Source organism: Sinohyriopsis cumingii, chromosome 7 (genome assembly GCF_028554795.1).
Source record: "Sinohyriopsis cumingii isolate HCF-2022 chromosome 7, ASM2855479v2, whole genome shotgun sequence".
Lineage (NCBI taxonomy): Eukaryota > Metazoa > Mollusca > Bivalvia > Unionida > Unionidae > Sinohyriopsis > Sinohyriopsis cumingii.
In genome coordinates this window covers 26,366,214-26,385,045 of record NC_142967.1, presented here as the reverse complement: position 1 = coordinate 26,385,045, position 18,832 = coordinate 26,366,214, and the positions used below count along the sequence as shown (strand labels likewise).

The 18,832-nt window shown below is 34.7% G+C and overlaps 1 protein-coding gene across 3 annotated transcripts in view; it reads left to right on the top strand.

Moving 5' to 3' along the window:
• LOC149794928 (uncharacterized) overlaps positions 1-18,832 on the top strand; it is a 137,691-nt gene that overhangs the window by 16,704 nt on the left and 102,155 nt on the right. Inside the window, exon 4 of one of the 3 annotated variants that reach the window (XM_089964568.1) lies at positions 14,948-15,061. The exons of the other annotated variants lie outside the window; for them this stretch is intronic. Coding sequence (XP_089820694.1) covers positions 14,948-15,061 — 114 coding nt within the window. The remainder of the gene's footprint in view (positions 1-14,947; positions 15,062-18,832) is intronic. 3 annotated transcript variants of the gene reach the window in all.

The window sequence follows — 18,832 nt, the reverse complement described above, 5'->3', positions numbered from 1 at the left end:
CAACTGGATAAATATATTACTGGCTACAGCTGGCATACACTGTAGCAAGGTCAGCAACTGGATAAATATATTACTGGCTACAGCTGTCATACACTAGCAAGGTCATCAGCTGGATAAATATATTTCTGGCTACAGCTGGCATACAAGTGTAGCAAGGTCATCAGCTGGATAAATATATTATTGGCTACAGCTGGTATGCACTGTAGGCAGGGCATCAGTTGGATAGATTGTGTAACTTTACACTATATACAGCATGCAATATATTACTAGCTACAGCTGGCACACACAGAAAGCAGGTAATCAACCATATATATATATATATATATATATATATATATATATATATATATATATATATATATATATATATATATATACACACACACACACACACACACTGGCTGCATCTAGATGTCATATGCTTAATTGATAGAAACCCTGACTTGAAAACAAGAAGTTATAATAAATTTTTGATTTTATCTTTTCTGTGTCCTATCAGGCATTGGAAAACATAAATACATGTAATCCTATCATAGAGGTGTCATCTGCAATGTAAATTAAGGCAAAATGCTTTTTATTACACTGGAGAATATTAATACACCTCTTTGCAGATACCATAATCAGCCATTTTGGCCTGTTAGCCAGGTGGCAGGAAAGGAAGAGCATGATGGTTAGTTATACATGCTGTGCTAGTAATTTCAAATTTGTCAAAAATAGTAATTTGCTTCTATTAAAATTTTCTGATATAAAGATTCACTGATGAATACAATCCACAACTTTTAAGATAATATTTTCTTTTGTATTTATTGAGTAAAATATACCAGTGCTGTGTTTTTGATGGATTTAAAGATAGAACTTTTTGATGGTGTCATGTAGGTTAATAATTGTTATAAATTTCATATCAAGTAAGCACAAAGATTGGGTACATAATACCTTACTGTGTTACATATGCTGTTCATGATTGCATTTCATTAGCTTTCTGCTGTTGTTTCAGCTGGGGTTAGGATTGGGTTGAAGCAATCGGGTACTGTCAAGTTTAGGTCTGCTGGTCTCCCATCTCGTCAGATGATTAACCTTGGACCTAGGCCTTCATCATTTGAATCTCATTCTAGCGATCAGTATCCAGGTAGATTTGGATTGCTGCATTTAGCACTGGGTTCATTGTAACCTCTTGAGCACAGTGTTCACTCTAACAATAAAATGTCACAATAATAATTGACTGCACGACAATTTTGAATTTTTAAAAAGATTTTTTAACACATTGCAGCTGTTTTATTCAATTTAGAAACTCCTGTTTTTTTTTCTTCTCACAATGAAGATTGCTTTTTTTTCTTCTCACAATGAAGATTGCTTTTTTTTCTTCTCACAATGAAGATTGTTTTCTTTTTATTAAAGACAGTAATGTATTGACTGGAGATAATAAAACTCGAGTCTGAGAGTTTCCAACATCATCCAGTCAGAAATAAGCTTTAAAATGTAATGGTATTTTGTGATTGGTCAAAACATAATCTCAAGTTCAAACTCTAGCATAAGAGTTTTTATGATTTCCAGACTTGGATAACAAATGTATATACTTCATTTTGAAATTAGTCAAGGTAGCATTTACTTTTTTTATGTACTCATCAGTAATGATATGTGTTACAATACAATTTATTTGTTACGTATATGTTGTTTTTTCAAGGTTTGATTAAATGGCATATTACAGTAAAGATGTTTGATTACATAACGTTCAGATAGAGTAGGACAGAAATAACATACTTAAAAAAGGGTAATTAAAAAAATATTTATGATAATTACTTAAATAGGAACAGAACAACCATACCAAAAGCAAATTCCTTGACCAAAACTAATTGTATTTTCCTTACTACTTTTCCATATACTGCCATATATACTCATGTACAAGACAGATCTAGCTGCAAATACCATAGACCCATACTTACCATCACATAATGCATATACCATAGACCCATACTTACCATCACATAATGCATATACCATAGACCCATACTTACCATCACATAATGCATATACCATAGACCCATACTTACCATCACATAATGCATATACCATAGACCCATACCTACCATCACATAATGCATATACCATAGACCCATACTTACCATCACATAATGCATATACCATAGACCCATACTTACCATCACATAATGCATATACCATAAACCCATAATTACCATCACATAATGCATATACCATAGACCCATACTTACCATCACATAATGCATATACCATAGACCCATACTTACCATCACATAATGCATCTAACATAGACCCATACTTACCATCACATAATGCATATACCATAGACCCATACTTACCATCACATAATGCATATACCATAGACCCATACTTACCATCACATAATGCATATACCATAGACCCATACTTACCATCACATAATGCATATACCATAGACCCATACTTACCGTCACATAATGCATATACCATAGACCCATACTTACCATCACATAATGCATCTAACATAGACCCATACTTACCATCACATAATGCATCTAACATAGACCCATACTAACGTCACATAATGCATATACCATAGATGCATATCACATAATTTGACTGCTCTGGTGGCCTAGTGGTTAGAGCATCCACCTCTAATGTGGGAGGTCATGGGTTCGATCCCCCGGCCAAGTCATACCAAAGACTTACAAAAATGGTACTAACAGCTGCCTTGCTTGGCACTCAGCATTAAGAGGTTATTGTTAGGACTGGTCAGCCTAGTATCAGGATTATGTGACTCGGTGGGTCATCATGCTTCATGTATGTGGCATGATGCCCCAGTGCTAGACATCGCTATAAACTGTCACACTGGAGACATCATAGCGATATGATTGAAAAATTGTTAAAGCTACATTAAAAATCCAAATCACACACACACACACCATCACATAATGCATATATCATAGACCCATACTTACCATCACATAATGCATGTACCATAGACCCATACTTACCATCACATAATGCATATACCATAGACCCATACTTACCATCACATAATGCATATACCATAGACCCATACTTACCATCACATAATGCATATACCATAGACCCATACTTACCATCACATAATGCAAATACCATAGACCCATACTTACCATCACATAATGCATCTAACATAGACCCATACTTACCATCACATAATGCATATACCATAGACCCATACTTACCATCACATAATGCATCTAACATAGACCCATACTTACCATCACATAATGCATATACCATAGACCCATACTTACCATCACATAATGCATCTAACATAGACCCATACTTACCATCACATAATGCATATACCATAGACCCATACTTACCATCACATAATGCATCTAACATAGACCCATACTTACCATCACATAATGCATATACCATAGACCCATACTTACCATCACATAATGCATATACCATAGACCCATACTTACCATGTACCATAGACCCATACTTACCATCACATAATGCAAATACCATAGACCCATACTTACCATCACATAATGCATCTAACATAGACCCATACTTACCATCACATAATGCATATACCATAGACCCATACTTACCATCACATAATGCATCTAACATAGACCCATACTTACCGTCACATAATGCATATGCCATAGATGCATATCACATAATTCGACTGCTCTGGTGGCCTAGTGATTAGAGCATCCGCCTCTGATGTGGGAGGTCATGGGTTCGATCCCCGGGCCAAGTCATACCAAAGACTTACAAAAATGGTGCTAACAACTGCTTCGTTTGGCACTCAGCATTAAGAGGTTATTGTTAGGACTGGTCGGCCTAGTATCAGGATTATGTGACTTGGTGGGTCATCATGCTTCATGTATGTGGCATGATGCCCCAGTGCTAGACATCGCTATAAACTGTCACACTGGAGACATCGTAGCGATATGATTGAAAAATTGTTAAAGCTACATTAAAAATCCAAATCACACACACACACCATCACATAATGCATATACCATAGACCCATAACTACCATCACATAATGCATATACCATAGACCCAGACCTACCATCACATAATGTAAATACCATAAATCCAGACCTATCATCACATAATGCATATACCATAGACCCAGACCTTCCATTACATAATGCGTATACCATAGACCCAGACCTACCATTACATAATGCATATACCATAGACCCAGACCTTCCATCACATAATGCATATACCATAGATCCAGACCTTCCATCACATAATGCATATACCATAGACCCAGACCTACCGTCACATAATGCATCTACAATAGACCCAGACCTATCATCACATAATGCATATACCATAGACCCAGACCTATCATCACATAATGCAAATACCATAGACCCAAACCTACCATTACATAATGCATATACCATAGACCCAGACCTTCCGTCACATAATGCAAATACCATAGACCCAGACCTACCATCACATAATTGCCAGTAAATCTACATTGATTCATTTTGTTGGGATTAATCAGTTGAATGAACAATATTGACCTTAATATGATGGTGCATTATATGATGGCAGATAACGGTTGATATTGTTTGCATTTTGACCCATCTTATATGTGAGTATATATAGTATTACTATCGTAACTATGCTTATAGATTTTATGGTACTAAGGCTGTTAGCTTAGCCAGTGCTTAAACAAATGCATTTCATCCACATGGATAACACTCCAAACAAACTTAATGCAAATACACAAATAGAAATAATGTGTTACAGTGTAAGATCTGAATCTCTTTTGAACACGCTTACTGATGAAATAATTTTTAGTGCAGATTTAATTCTCACAGATTGTTTGTCTAAACATTTCAAAACAGCAGTAAAAATCATTGAAAACAAAATCCACATGGATGAATAATCCAGTCCGACAGACAAATATCAGCCCATTGCCCTCATCCAGCTGCCAGTAAAAATATTGCATTCAGAATATTTCCTTTAGCCATTCACTATGGATAAGAAGCCCAGATGAATAGACTTTTTAAAAACATCCCCTTTAGCAAAAGATTGGCAAAATCCCAAATTTATCCAAAGCCCTACTGCAGAAGACTACACTTTTGCTGGACGCCATTTCAGTGACATTTTTCCTGACTGTTGACAGTCTTAACTGTAACCTCAGGAATCAGATGGGTGGAGGAAACTTATTGAATTTTGCTGCCTCAGAACTTTCAAACCAGGTGGCTTGACTCAAGAAGAATAAAAACCTTCACAAAATTGTACCTAATTATGTTTTTTATTTACTTAATGTTATTCTTAATTATGATAGCACATTTTCTGTGCTCACTGGACTGGAACAGTACTTTAGAAATTATCCAGGACAAAACTTTGGGTAGCCATATATCAGCCTTAGACACACATGATGCATAATTGCCATGGCCAGAGAAATTGCCTTTGTCTCAAGGAAACCAGTCACCTTGAGATAAGTTGCATCAGAATAGTCTGTCTCCTTGCCAATTTGAAATTTTCCACAATGATAATAGTTCAGAGTATACTGTTTTCTGAAGTGTTTTCTCTGTACATATTATTAAATTCTGTGATTTGGTTTGTAGACTACAAAACAGGAAGTAAATACTTATTTTGTTTACATTTTGAGTTTATAAATTATTTTGTTTGTGTCGTCCATCTTGAAGAAGTGATCCCTAGTTCTTGAAAGTGCTTGGCCAGTTTCTTTGACTTTCTGCATGGTGCTTTGTCATATGTGTGTGTGTTTGTTTTTTTTTTACTTTCTGCATGGTGCTTTGTCATATGTGTGTGTGGGTCTTTTTTACTTTCTGCATGGTGCTTTGTCATATGTGTGTGTGTGGTTCTTTTTACTTTCTGCACAGGGTTTTGTCATATGTGTGCGTGTGTGTTTTTTTAAAGTACTTTCTGCATTATGCTTTGTCATGTGTTTGTGTGTGTGTGTGTGTGTGGTCTTTTGCATGTATGCATGCACACAGAACCAACTCTCATTACATTGAAACTTACTACTGTTAATGGAATATTCAGTTTCATCTTTATAAGGTAAATTTCAGTTCCCAACTTTGAAGACATTTTCTTGTAACATAGAGCATATTTCCCTTTTATATTGTGTTCGCTAAATAACAATGTTCTTTGGTATTTTCCTTTTGCATGGAATATGTTAGAGGTTAGTTTGTCCAGATATATCCAGGTGCTGGAGAAAAAAACATGCTAACAAAGGTTAGATAATAGTAGGTATTAAGTAAGGATTATATTTCTGTATCATTAGGTATTAACGCTGTAAACTTGTATAATATTAGGTAAGAAATAAACATATTTCTGCAGTATTAGATTTAAATAAAGATTATATTTCTGTAATATTAGGTATTAGGTAAAGGTGTAAATTTGTGCAATATTAGGTATTAAGCAATGAATTATATTTTGTAATATTAGATATTTAAATAGATGTAAATTTGTGTAATATTAAATATTAAGCAGAGATTTATATTTTTCTAACATTAGGCATTAAACAAATATTTATATTTATGTAATATTGGGTATTAAAAAAAGATGTATATATCTGTAATATTAGGTGTTAAATATAGATGTACCTATCTGTAATATTAGATATTAAATAAAAATGTATATATCTTTAATAGGTATTAAAGAAAGTTGTATATGTCTATAATATTACGTATTAAATAAAGATACTTATATCTGTAATATTAGGTATTAAAGAAAGATGTATATATCTGTAATATAGGTATTAAATAAAAATACATATACATGTATATCTGTAATATTAGGTATTAAAGAAAGATGTTTATATCTGTAATATTAGGTATTAAATAAAGATGTATATATCTGTAATATTAGGTATTAAAGAAAGATTTATATTTCTGACTTATTCTTTGGATTTATACAGTATGACAGCAATAACTCATTGACAATGATGACATAACAATTCTAATGAAAGGGGTGATGCTTACATGGACAAATTCATTGCTGTGGCAATATGGCTTGAAGTAATCTAGGTTATTGTAAGTTAGAAGAGTTAACCGTGTGTGTGTCACTTAGCACCTGGTTGTAGCCAGTTGTCACTTCACACTTCAGTATGTAAAAAATGTATTGGGACCCGCTGCCATTTAGATCCCAACAGTTGGTGACAGGCATTCTTTTTTGGGCATGGCATGGGTAATTGTAATGTGGCACAATGAGATAAACTTCCATGATGAGTTTTTAAGAGATAGGTTGTGTTTTGTTTTTTTGGTGCCAGTACTAATAGAAAATGCAAATACCAATATAAAACTATTGTTTTCATGGAGTGTTATTCAATTTTTTGTTGTCAACTGTACAAATTATCATAAATGACATCATGGTGAAATTACTTAAGCTTACTATCCAAAGAGTTTTTTTTTTATGATTTGATGATGGTAATGGTGATTTTACTTTCACAGATTTAGCTTTACACAGAGCTCATAAAAAGTTCCATTTTTCACTTCTTTCTTTCCCTGTTAATGTGCAAGAAAGCAGAAGGATGGAGAGATTGATGTTTAGTCAATATTTGCAATCCTTACTGTCCAAATTCAGATGATTATTAAGTGAAGAATGATTTTGTATTGATTATTAAGTAAACAATGATAAATATTTCACTGATTCTGTTCTTTACATGCTGTCTTTCATTCTCTTTGTCTCTCATAAAATCAGAACTTGTGTCAGTTGTATATTCAACCTAACTTTGGTAGATCTGATGTGGTAGATGGGTTGAAATCTTTGCCATGACTAGTGTTCCACTAATTACCTTCTTTCTGAAGGTAAATTTCATTCCATGATAAGTTTATACAGTGGTTCTTAAAATATACAAGTATTATTTATTTAATTATGTAATTTATACTGTAATATACATTCAGGGTGAGGAAAGGGTTGTATACCTGATATTAATCATGAAAGGAATGTATAACTGATATTAGTCAGATTTTAAGCACTAATGGATACTACCAAAAATTATTTTAAGAATTTAAAGGAACAAATATTAGGTGAATAACATAACTTTATTTTCCTATGCCAAAAATTTCCTTTTTGTGACTTAAGAATATAATACCCACCTCTCATGTCTGAATAAGTGTACAACTCCTGCTTTTTGTTCAAAACTGTCATACCAATATTTGCTATGAGTACCCTATCCAGGTATGACTCAAGGGAGAGAAGCGGTTGGAGCATAATAGATTGGTTGAAATTATCGTACATTCCTGATCATGCATTGCATCTTAAATTTAAAGGTTAAATCAGATCAAAAAAGATTTTACTTGGGTTTTACTCATTGCAACCATCTTGGGAGAGAAATTGTACCTTTAGAGTGAAGATCTCCAATTAACTCTTCTGGTCTGTTAAGACACATGCCAGAAACATCTGACACCATTTATGGTTCAGCTTTGCTTGCAGTCTTAAAGTTGATGTCATGATTGTGTTTTGCTGAGTCTGATGCAACTTTCTGCCTATCATTTCTTACAGATAAATCTGAAATAAATATATCTGTCCTGACTCCAAAAGCTAGCAACAGAGCTAAACAAGACTCTGGGTCAACATCAGGTACTAGAAAGTACCACTCAGCTGGACTTCCCACAAATTCTTATACACTCGATTCAGCCATTGGCGATACAGATAATAATACACAAAAACCAGGTATTTTAGCAGGTTGGGGGTTTGGTTGCACAGGTATTTGTTGGAACAGTATTTATTTACAAATGTCATAGTAGTTTATTTCATTTTCTCATTAATAATAATCTTTTATAATCTGACAGATTGTACAGATAAATGCAACATTAGATAGATTGTACAGATAAATGCAACATTGTATACAGTATTGAAAGACATTAGACATACTGTACAGATAAATGCAACATTGTATACAGTATTGAAAGACATTAGACAGATTGTACAGATAAATGCAATATTGTATGCAGTACTGAAAGACATTAGACATACTGTACAGATAAATGCAACATTGTATACAGTAGTGAAAGACATTAGACATACTGTACAGATAAATGCAACATTGTATACAGTACTGAAAGACATTAGACAGATTGTACAGATAAATACAACATTGTATGCAGTACTGAAAGACATTAGACAGACTGTACAGATAAATGCAACATTGTATGCAGTAGTGAAAGACATTAGACAGATTATGCAGATAAATGCAACATTGTATGCAGTACTGAAAGACATTAGACCGATTGTACAGATAAATGCAACATTGTATGCAGTAGTGAAAGACATTAAACCGATTGTACAGATAAATGCAACATTGTATGCAGTAGTGAAAGACATTAGACAGATTGAACAGATAAATGCAACATTGTATGCAGTAGTGAAAGACATTAGACAGATTATACAGATAAATGCAACATTGTATGCAGTAGTGAAAGACATTAGACCAATTGTACAGATAAATCCAACATTGTATGCAGTAGTGAAAGACATTAAACCGATTGTACAGATAAATGCAACATTGTATGCAGTAGTGAAAGACGTTAGACAGATTGAACAGATAAATGCAACATTGTATGCAGTAGTGAAAGACATTAGACCAATTGTACAGATAAATGCAACATTGTATGCAGTACTGAAAGACATTAGACATACTGTACAGATAAATGCAGCATTGTATACAGTAGTGAAAGACATTAGACCAATTGTACAGATAAATGCAACATTGTATGCAGTACTGAAAGACATTAGACAGACTGTACAGATAAATGCAACATTGTATGCAATATTGAAAGACATTAGACAGATTGTACAGATAAATGCAACATTGTATACAGTATTGAAAGACATTAGACAGATTATACAGATAAATGCAACATTGTATACAGTAGTGAAAGACATTAGACAGATTATACAGATAAATGCAACATTGTATGCAGTACTGAAAGACATTAGACAGACTGTACAGATAAATGCAACATTGTATGCAATATTGAAAGACAGACCGATTGTACAGATAAATGCAACATTGTATGCAGTAGTGAAAGACATTAGACAGATTATACAGATAAATGCAACATTGTATACAGTATTGAAAGACATTAGACATACTGTACAGATAAATGCAACATTGTATGCAGTACTGAAAAACATTAGACAGATTGTACAGATAAATGCAATATTGTATGCAGCAGTGAAAGACATTAGACAGATTATACAGATAAATGCAACATTGTATGCAGTAGTGAAAGACATTAGACACATTATACAGATAAGTGCAATATTGTGTACAGTAGTGAAAGACATTAGACAGATTGAACAGATAAATGCAACATTGTATACAGTAGTGAAAGACATTAGACAGACTGTACAGATAAATGCAACATTGTATACAGTAGTGAAAGACATTAGACAGATTGTACAGAAAAATGCAACATTTTATACAAGCTAATGAAATTTTCAAAGAAAACTGTACACACAAAAGTGTGATAGTATCAGATTGTATGTAACAAATACTGATAACAGAAACATGTTGGAATATGCTAAAAGACAAGATAGGAAGTTACATTTGGTGCTGACTGTGGTGTTTGTGGAGGGGAATGTCTTGTAGCTTCGTTAAAAACAATGATCCTAACATGTATGTCATACCTAAACATGTATGTCATACCTAAACATATGCACCAGGAACATATTGGGAAAGCATCAAGACAGAATAAAATCTAGACACATTTCTAAGTAACTATTATGAATGTTTGTACCATGCAACTACATCATTTACCTCAAGCGATTGAAAGGGGTTGCTCACTAGTGACAAAGATGTCTGTATTTTGGGATAATGTACCGATTCATTGACTCCTGTTCACTGTATGCATTGTACAGTCCTAAAAGAAAATGTTTTGTGATTTCTGGTTCATTACATGAAAAATTATTCATTAATGACAAATTATTTTGGATCATTGTTAAGGAGCTACGTTCTAGCTTAAGTCTTGTATGAACATTTTATTTTATAGGTTGCACATGTTATTGTCAACATTATGTGTGCTTTTCATCAGTAACACTTTTTTTCTGCCCACTGTGTGACTTGTTTGCAGCCACATCACTGTAAAATGTCTTTGGCTGGATAATTTATGTACTGTATACATTACAGGTACCTCACACTTGTTATGTTTAATACCTCCGAATGAGTTGCCTAACAGTTGGCAGAAGGAGGTGGGGGTTGCCTTGAGACTTCAGAATGGGGTTTTGGTTCCATGTGAGAGTCAGTGCATGTGACTCAAGAAAGTGACACTGTACAAATTCATTTTAAGATATTTAGTCATACATGCCTGTGAAAAATGACTGCAAAAATTAAATCGGAATAAAATATTAAAATACCTGTTCTTTTTATGCATATAATATACTTTTGCAAAGCAAATAGTTGATAAGACTTGGCATTTTCATATATCATCACCACTTGCACATATGCCCACCTTCACACAATGATAATCACAACCACATATACCTTAAATAAAATGAGAAATCTGTTCCTAGAATACAGAAGTCCCAGTACAGTACCTGAAATTAACTAAATACACAATTTTAATCCAAGCTGTGATGGATAAATGGACAAAGGCAACACAATATGTCCCTAAGATTTTCATAGTGGTGCTTAAAAATGCTTTGTCATTAAAATCCATTATCAAACAAACTCATGAATTTATTTAGCATCCACTGTGCATCATTTATGTTTTAGTCATAAATTACTATACCAGTTGTCACTATTTGTTGTATGGTGGAGTACTGCTGTCATTATTTATTGGATAGTGGAGTACAAGTAATTCTCATTATTTATTTGACTGTGGAGTATTACTACTTGTCACCTGGTTTCCCCCGAGTGGCCAAGTGGTCTAAAGCACTCATCATTCTGGATCACTGCCATCTCACCTCTGTCTGCATGGGTTTGAGTCTCAAGCTCAGCTAATGTGGGTACATGAGAAAGCTTGCCAGTAGCTTCCCATGGGTTGGTGGTTCTTTCCGGAGTTTTCAAGGGTTCTTCCTCCACCTCTTATACTGACCACCATGTATAGCCTCTCTTGTGCTGAAAAATGGCATTAAACTCTACAATAACAATAACATGTCACTAGTTGTTGGACATTGAAGTATTACTAATTGTCATTATTGATTGGACAGTAGAATACTTCTAATTGTCACCATTTATTGGACAATGGATTACTACAAATTTTGATTTGTTTGACTGGAATACTAGAACTTGTCACTATTTGTTTGACAGTGGAGCAGTATTAATTTTTATTATTTATTGGACAGTGGAATGCTTATAGTCACCATGTATTGGACATTGGAGTACTACTAATTGTCATTATTTACTGGACAGTGGAGAACTACTAATTATTATTTTTTGGACAGTGGAATACTAATTGTCACCAATTATTGGACATTGGAGTACTACTAATTGCAATTTGTTTGACTGGAAAGTACAACTTGTCACTATTTATTGTTGACAGTATAGTACTACTACTTGTCACTATTTGTTGGACAGTGGTGTACTACTACTTGTCACTATTTGTTGAACAGTGGTATGCTTCTACCTGTCACTATTTGTTAGACAGTGGTGTACTACTACTTGTCACTATTTGTTGGACAGTGGTGTACTTCTACTTGTCACTATTTGTTGGACAGAGGTGTACTACTGCTTGTCACTATTTGTTGGACAGTGGTGTATTACTGCTTGTCACTATTTGTTGGACAGTGGTGTACTTCTACTTGTCACTATTTGTTAGACAGTGGTGTACTACTGCTTGTCACTATTTGTTGGACAGTGGTGTACTACTGCTTGTCACTATTTGTTAGACAGTGGTGTACTACTGCTTGTCACTATTTGTTGGACAGTGGTGTACTTCTACTTGTCACTATTTGTTAGACAGTGGTGTACTTCTACTTGTCACTATTTGTTGGACAGTGGTGTACTACTGCTTGTCACTATTTGTTGGACAGTGGTGTGCTACTACTTGTCACTATTTGTTGGATAGTGGTGTACTACTACTTGTCACTATTTGTTGGGCAGTGGTGTACTTCTTGTCACTATTTGTTGGACAGTGGTGTACCACTACTTGTCACTATTTGTTGGGCAGTGGTGTACTTCTACTTGCTATGGGTTACCAGAATTTAGACTTAACGATGAGATCAAAGGAAAAAGATGATGTCATCCAGTAATAAAGTGTAATAGCTATTGTTGCTTTAAATATGAACTTAACTTACCAGTGAATTGAGCTGTCCCACTTTATTTACATTACCTATGCAAATTAGATAAATGGGATTTCCTAGAGCAATAGGCAAAAGAACTAGCATCACAGACCTCCTAATTATTGTCAATCAGTTAGGTTATCTGTGGAATGGTGATTGTGTATCTCTGACCCTCAGACCTTTATAAATGATTTCATGACAGTTAACTATATCAACTGACAAGGGTCTATAGTAATCCATGAGCAGGAAGCCTAAAGCTGTGCAAATCAGATATTTTTGCTGTTTATACATGCTTCACATCATCAGCTAATATCACAGTGTTCAGAAAACTCTTTCTCTCATTTGAGTAAGATCAATCATGTTTTGTTTTTTAAACAGAATCTTTTTTGTGGGGTCAGAAGTGGACAGTCGTGTTTTTTATGTTGAATTTTCTACAATAAATTGTACAGTTCTATTCTCAAAGTAAGCACTGTATATTCAATAATACTGAAGACCATTTTCAACCATATTGTTTGAGTCACAATGATGAGGCATATGACAGATCTATAGGTTTTTGAGTTGGAGTCACAATGATGAGGCATATGACAGATTTGTAGGTTTTTTAGTCGAGTCACAATGGTTAGGCATATGATAGATCTGTCAGTTTTTGAGTTGGAGTCACAGTGATGAGGCATATGATAGATCTATATTTTTTTTTAGTTGGATCACAATGATGAGGCATATGACAGATCTGTAGTTTTTTTTAGTTGAGTCACAGTGATGAGGCATATGAGAGGTCTGTAGGTTTTTTAGTTGGAGTCACAATGATGAGGCATATGACAGATCTGTAGGTTTTTGAGTTGAGTCACAATGATGAGGCATATGACAGATTTGTAGGTTTTTGAGTTGATTCACAATGGTTAGGCATATGACAGATCTATAGGTTTTTGAGTTGGAGTCACAATGATGAGGCATATGACAGATCTGTAGGTTTTTGAGTTGGAGTTGCAATGATGAGGCATATGACAGATCTGTAGGTTTTTGAGATGGAGGCACAATGATGAGGCATATGACAGATCTGTAGGTTTTTGAGTTGGAGTCACAATGATGAGGCATATGATAGATCTGTAGGTTTTTGAGTTGGAGTTGCAATGATGAGGCATATGACAGATCTGTAGGTTTTTGAGATGGAGTCACAATGATGAGGCATATGACAGATCTGTAGGTTTTTGAGTTGGAGTCACAATGATGAGGCATATGATAGATCTGTAGGTTTTTGAGTTGAGTCACAATGATGAGGCATATGATAGATCTGTAGGTTTTTGAGTTGAGTCACAATGATGAGGCATATGATAGATCTGTAGGTTTTTTAATTCGAGTCACAATGATGAGGCATATGATAGATCTGTAGGTTTTTGAGTTGAATCGCAATGGTTAGGCATATGACAGATCTGTAGGTTTTTGAGTTGGAGTCACAATCATGAGGCATATGACAGATCTGTAGGTTTTTTGAGTTGAATCACAATCATGAGGCATACAGTTATTTAAGGAACCAATTTTTGGGACTTCCAAATTTAGACATTATATTACAGGAGGCAAAGACGACAAAAGTCTAGTTACCTGGAAGCAGTTGTTTGGGAAAATAAAAAACAAATAACTTGCTAGCAGAAGAGGTGTTGCAGCTGTAAGTTAGTGCATACTATAAAATGTTCTTGATCAGGTTTTACTGTTTGTTCCTTATTAATATTACTTTTAGACAGGGCAAGGACTGGGTTAAGGAGAACTACTAGTTTACAGCAGTTCTCTGCAGGATTGTGCCGTACCCTTCCCACCCAACTTGAGGAGGTTGAGGTTGATGATCAACACCCAGGTATTGACTCCCTCACATCGATTGCTGTGACAATCAGTTTATTTGTGTGCAGACAATAATTTTAACTATTTTGAATTCTTAATATTTTATTCTTTGACATTCTTTGGCCTGCAGTGCTTTTGAGTTTAGGCCTGTTGGCTGTAGATTAGAAGTGCTTAATGGATGGTCTGTTGTCCGTTGTTCATCCAATAATGCAAATTTGTTATCACTACTTGTAAAGTACATGGAGGATTGCCATCATGAAACTTTACACACTCATTCATCCCCAGGTTGAAAATGTTGCCACACAGAAATCCAATAAGGCTACGACCATGGTTGTCTTGAAAATCTCTATTTCTTTTTCTCCTGAATGGATGATCATATCAGTATGAGGTTTCCATGTAAAGATTTCTGATGAGGTCTGGTTGGTCCAAAATAATCTGACATCCAATATTGCCACCACAGCAACCCTCCAGAAAATCTTTTTATTGGTACTTCTTCTGAATTGAAAGTCATATCAGCAGGAAGTTTCACCGGAAGACTTTTTATGTCTAGTTGGTTAATGCTGATTTGACAGCCAATGAGGCCTCGGGTGGCAGAGTGGAAACAAAATTTGTATCATAGGGGAGCCCACTTTTTATCCACCTTTCTCGTAATTGTTTTTCTAAGGTTAAACAGTAAATATTTCAAATTATTTTCGATTTGATTGGTTGAAGATTTTATGAAATTTACTATTATGGGAACTGAAAATATAAGCAACTCTCAACAGTTTACATCCATGTTAATAATGTTTTGATGATGTGAAACTTTTTCTACTGATGTATATTCTGATCAGTAAATAATCTAAACAGTTTTCGATATTAGTCATACAGTAATTTTTGTTATCAGTCATAACAAATTTTCTTTATCAGTTATAAAGTTTTCTTTATTATCATAAACAGTTTTCGATATTAGTCATAAAATAATTTTTGTTATCAGTCATAAAAAAAATTCTTTATCAGTCATAAACAATATCCTTTTTCATCATAAACAGTTTTGTTTATAAGTAATGACTGTTACTTCATTATTATTATAACTTTTAGAAAGGGCAAGAACTGGGCTAAGGAGAACAACTACCCAAGAGTAATGGCCACAGATGTTCAGTTTTTAACTTAATTGGTGAATTAGTTTGAATTTATGGCTATAAGCAACAAGTGGGGATTACAGTACTACATGAATTTGCTCTCCATCAACTGATATGAATACAGCTTTTTATATAAAAGTTTGTCTGACACTAAAAGTCAGCATGTCTCAGCCCATTTTGTGTGACACTATAGGTCACCATGAACCCAGTTTGTGTGGCACTATAGATCACCATGAACCCAGATTGTGTGGCACAATAGGTCACCATGAACCCAGTTTGTGTGGCACAATAGGTCACCATGAACCCAGTTTGTGTGATACTGTGGGTCACCATGAACCCAGTTTGTGTGGTACTATAGGTCACCATGAGCCCAGTTTGTGTGCCCAGTTTGTGTGACACTATAGGTCACAGTGAACCCAGTTTGTGTGGCACTATAGATCACCATGAAACCAGTTTGTGTGGCACTATATGTCACCATGAACCCAGTTTGTGTGGCACTATAGGTTACCATGAACGCAGTTTGTGTGGCACTATAGGTCACCATGAACCCAGTTTGTGTGGTACTATAGGTCACCATGAACCCAGTTTGTGTGGTACTATAGGTCACCATGAACCCAGTTTGTGTGCCCAGTTTGTGTGGCACTATAGGTCACCATGACCCAGTTTGTGTGGTACTATAGGTCACCATGAACCCAGTTTGTGTGGTACTGTAGGTCACCATGAACCCAGTTTGTGTGGCACTAGAGGTCACCATGAACCCAGTTTGTGTGGTACTATAGGTCACCATGAACCCATTTTGTGTGGCACTATAGGTCACCATGAACCCAGTTTGTGTGACAATAATAGGTCAAGATGAGCCCAATTTATATGACACTATTTGTCAACATGAACCCAGTTTGTTTGATACTATAGTTCAGCATGAACCCAGTTTGTGTGACATTATAGTTCAACATGAGTCCAGTTTGTGTGACATTATAGTTCAATATGAGTCCAGTTTGTGTGACATTTTAGTTCAACATGAGTCCAGTTTGTATGACATTTTAGTTCAACATGAGTCCAGTTTGTATGACATTATAGGTCACCATGAACCCAGTTTGTTTGACATTATAGGTCAACATGAGTCCAGCTTACTTTTCTATTCTATACATGTAGTACAGTTGGATGAAATGACAAGTCTGTGAATATTCTGCAAAAAATTGTTAACGATGTTTTGATTCCCTTTGTCTCACATTGATACATTTCATGGTGATAGCATGAAAATAGATTATGCATAGGTTATAGAGACCTACTTTATCAAATTTACCTGTATATCATAACAGCATCTTCTCCTTATCTGCAGTCTGTAGATGAAAGATATTGCTCTAAATAAGCTTAAGTCAGACATTGATCTGATATAATCAGCGGGCAGGATTCAAGACTTAAATTTATGTCCTAAGTTCTATTTTTAAAATCCAGGCCAGGACATAACAGCTGTTTCTATCTTAACTGTACTATCAGTAGATTTTCAACAATTATAACATTTAGCTGTCACTGTCCTTCTAAGTAAGTTTGCGACTGATGCATGTGGAATAAATCAGTGGTCTGATAATGTTCAACTTTAGTGATGTGTCCTATCTGAAAAAGTAAAAACTGGTCTGAGACAATCAGTAAGCTATCAACCAAAATCTGACTGTCATCACAATCTTATCCACAAAGCTGGAATCTTCTCCTGGAGATCAGGAGGAGGAAATCAAAGAGAATTTACCGCAGGGTAGGAGAGGAATGAAATCTCGAAGATGTCTAAGATTTGGTTGGTTTTGTGTGGTTTTCAGTACTTTACATGTCATCAAGCTTCATTTAATAATGTATTGCCACTGCAAAATTTCACTGCTTTGATTGCAAAGGTGTATGAGTTGAATTGCCTTATTTCTGTTACATAGTTCATTTTACACTAAACACTTTATTTTTTCAAAATGTTAAAACTCTGCATCTTAAGAGTATGGTTTCTGCCACTCTACATAGATCTGAAAGTTGTAACTATTGTATCTTAAAGGCATGTGTATTTTCATGGACTAATTTCTTGCGGCAGGATCTTAAAAATATGCCATGTTTCAGACCTTGTCATGTATTTCAACTCTAATTAGCCTTAAATAATATACTAAGATATGTGTGTTACATGCATGTAGTATTTATCTCTATGTTGATTTAAAAAAATGGGTTTTTCTCAAGCAATGAACAGAACTTTATTATTCATTTAAAATGAATCTCTATCTGGATTGTTGTTAAATATATACTTTTGGTTATTGTGATTCATTCCATCCTTAAGGTATTTCTCTCTCTCTCGCTCACTTGTTCAAACTACTTTCTTAATCTTTGGTTGATGTGTGCCAGCGTGTTGTGAATGTTATCTTCTTTCTTCTGCCTAACATAAGAAGTGTGAATGAAATTATCAAAGTTTTTCTTTTGCATCTGAAATGTATGACCTGATAAAGACAGTATTCCTGTACCTTAGATCAGACATCCATGTCATCTATAATAGCAAAATAGGAACTGTCCTAGATTTATAGATAACAGCTCTAGATGTTGTGACTACTTTATTCCCTCATTTTAACACACTTCATGTGAGTCATAGAAAATAGTGTCTTTTAGTGGGATTGTCTGATGATGAAGTACATGATACATAATATTTT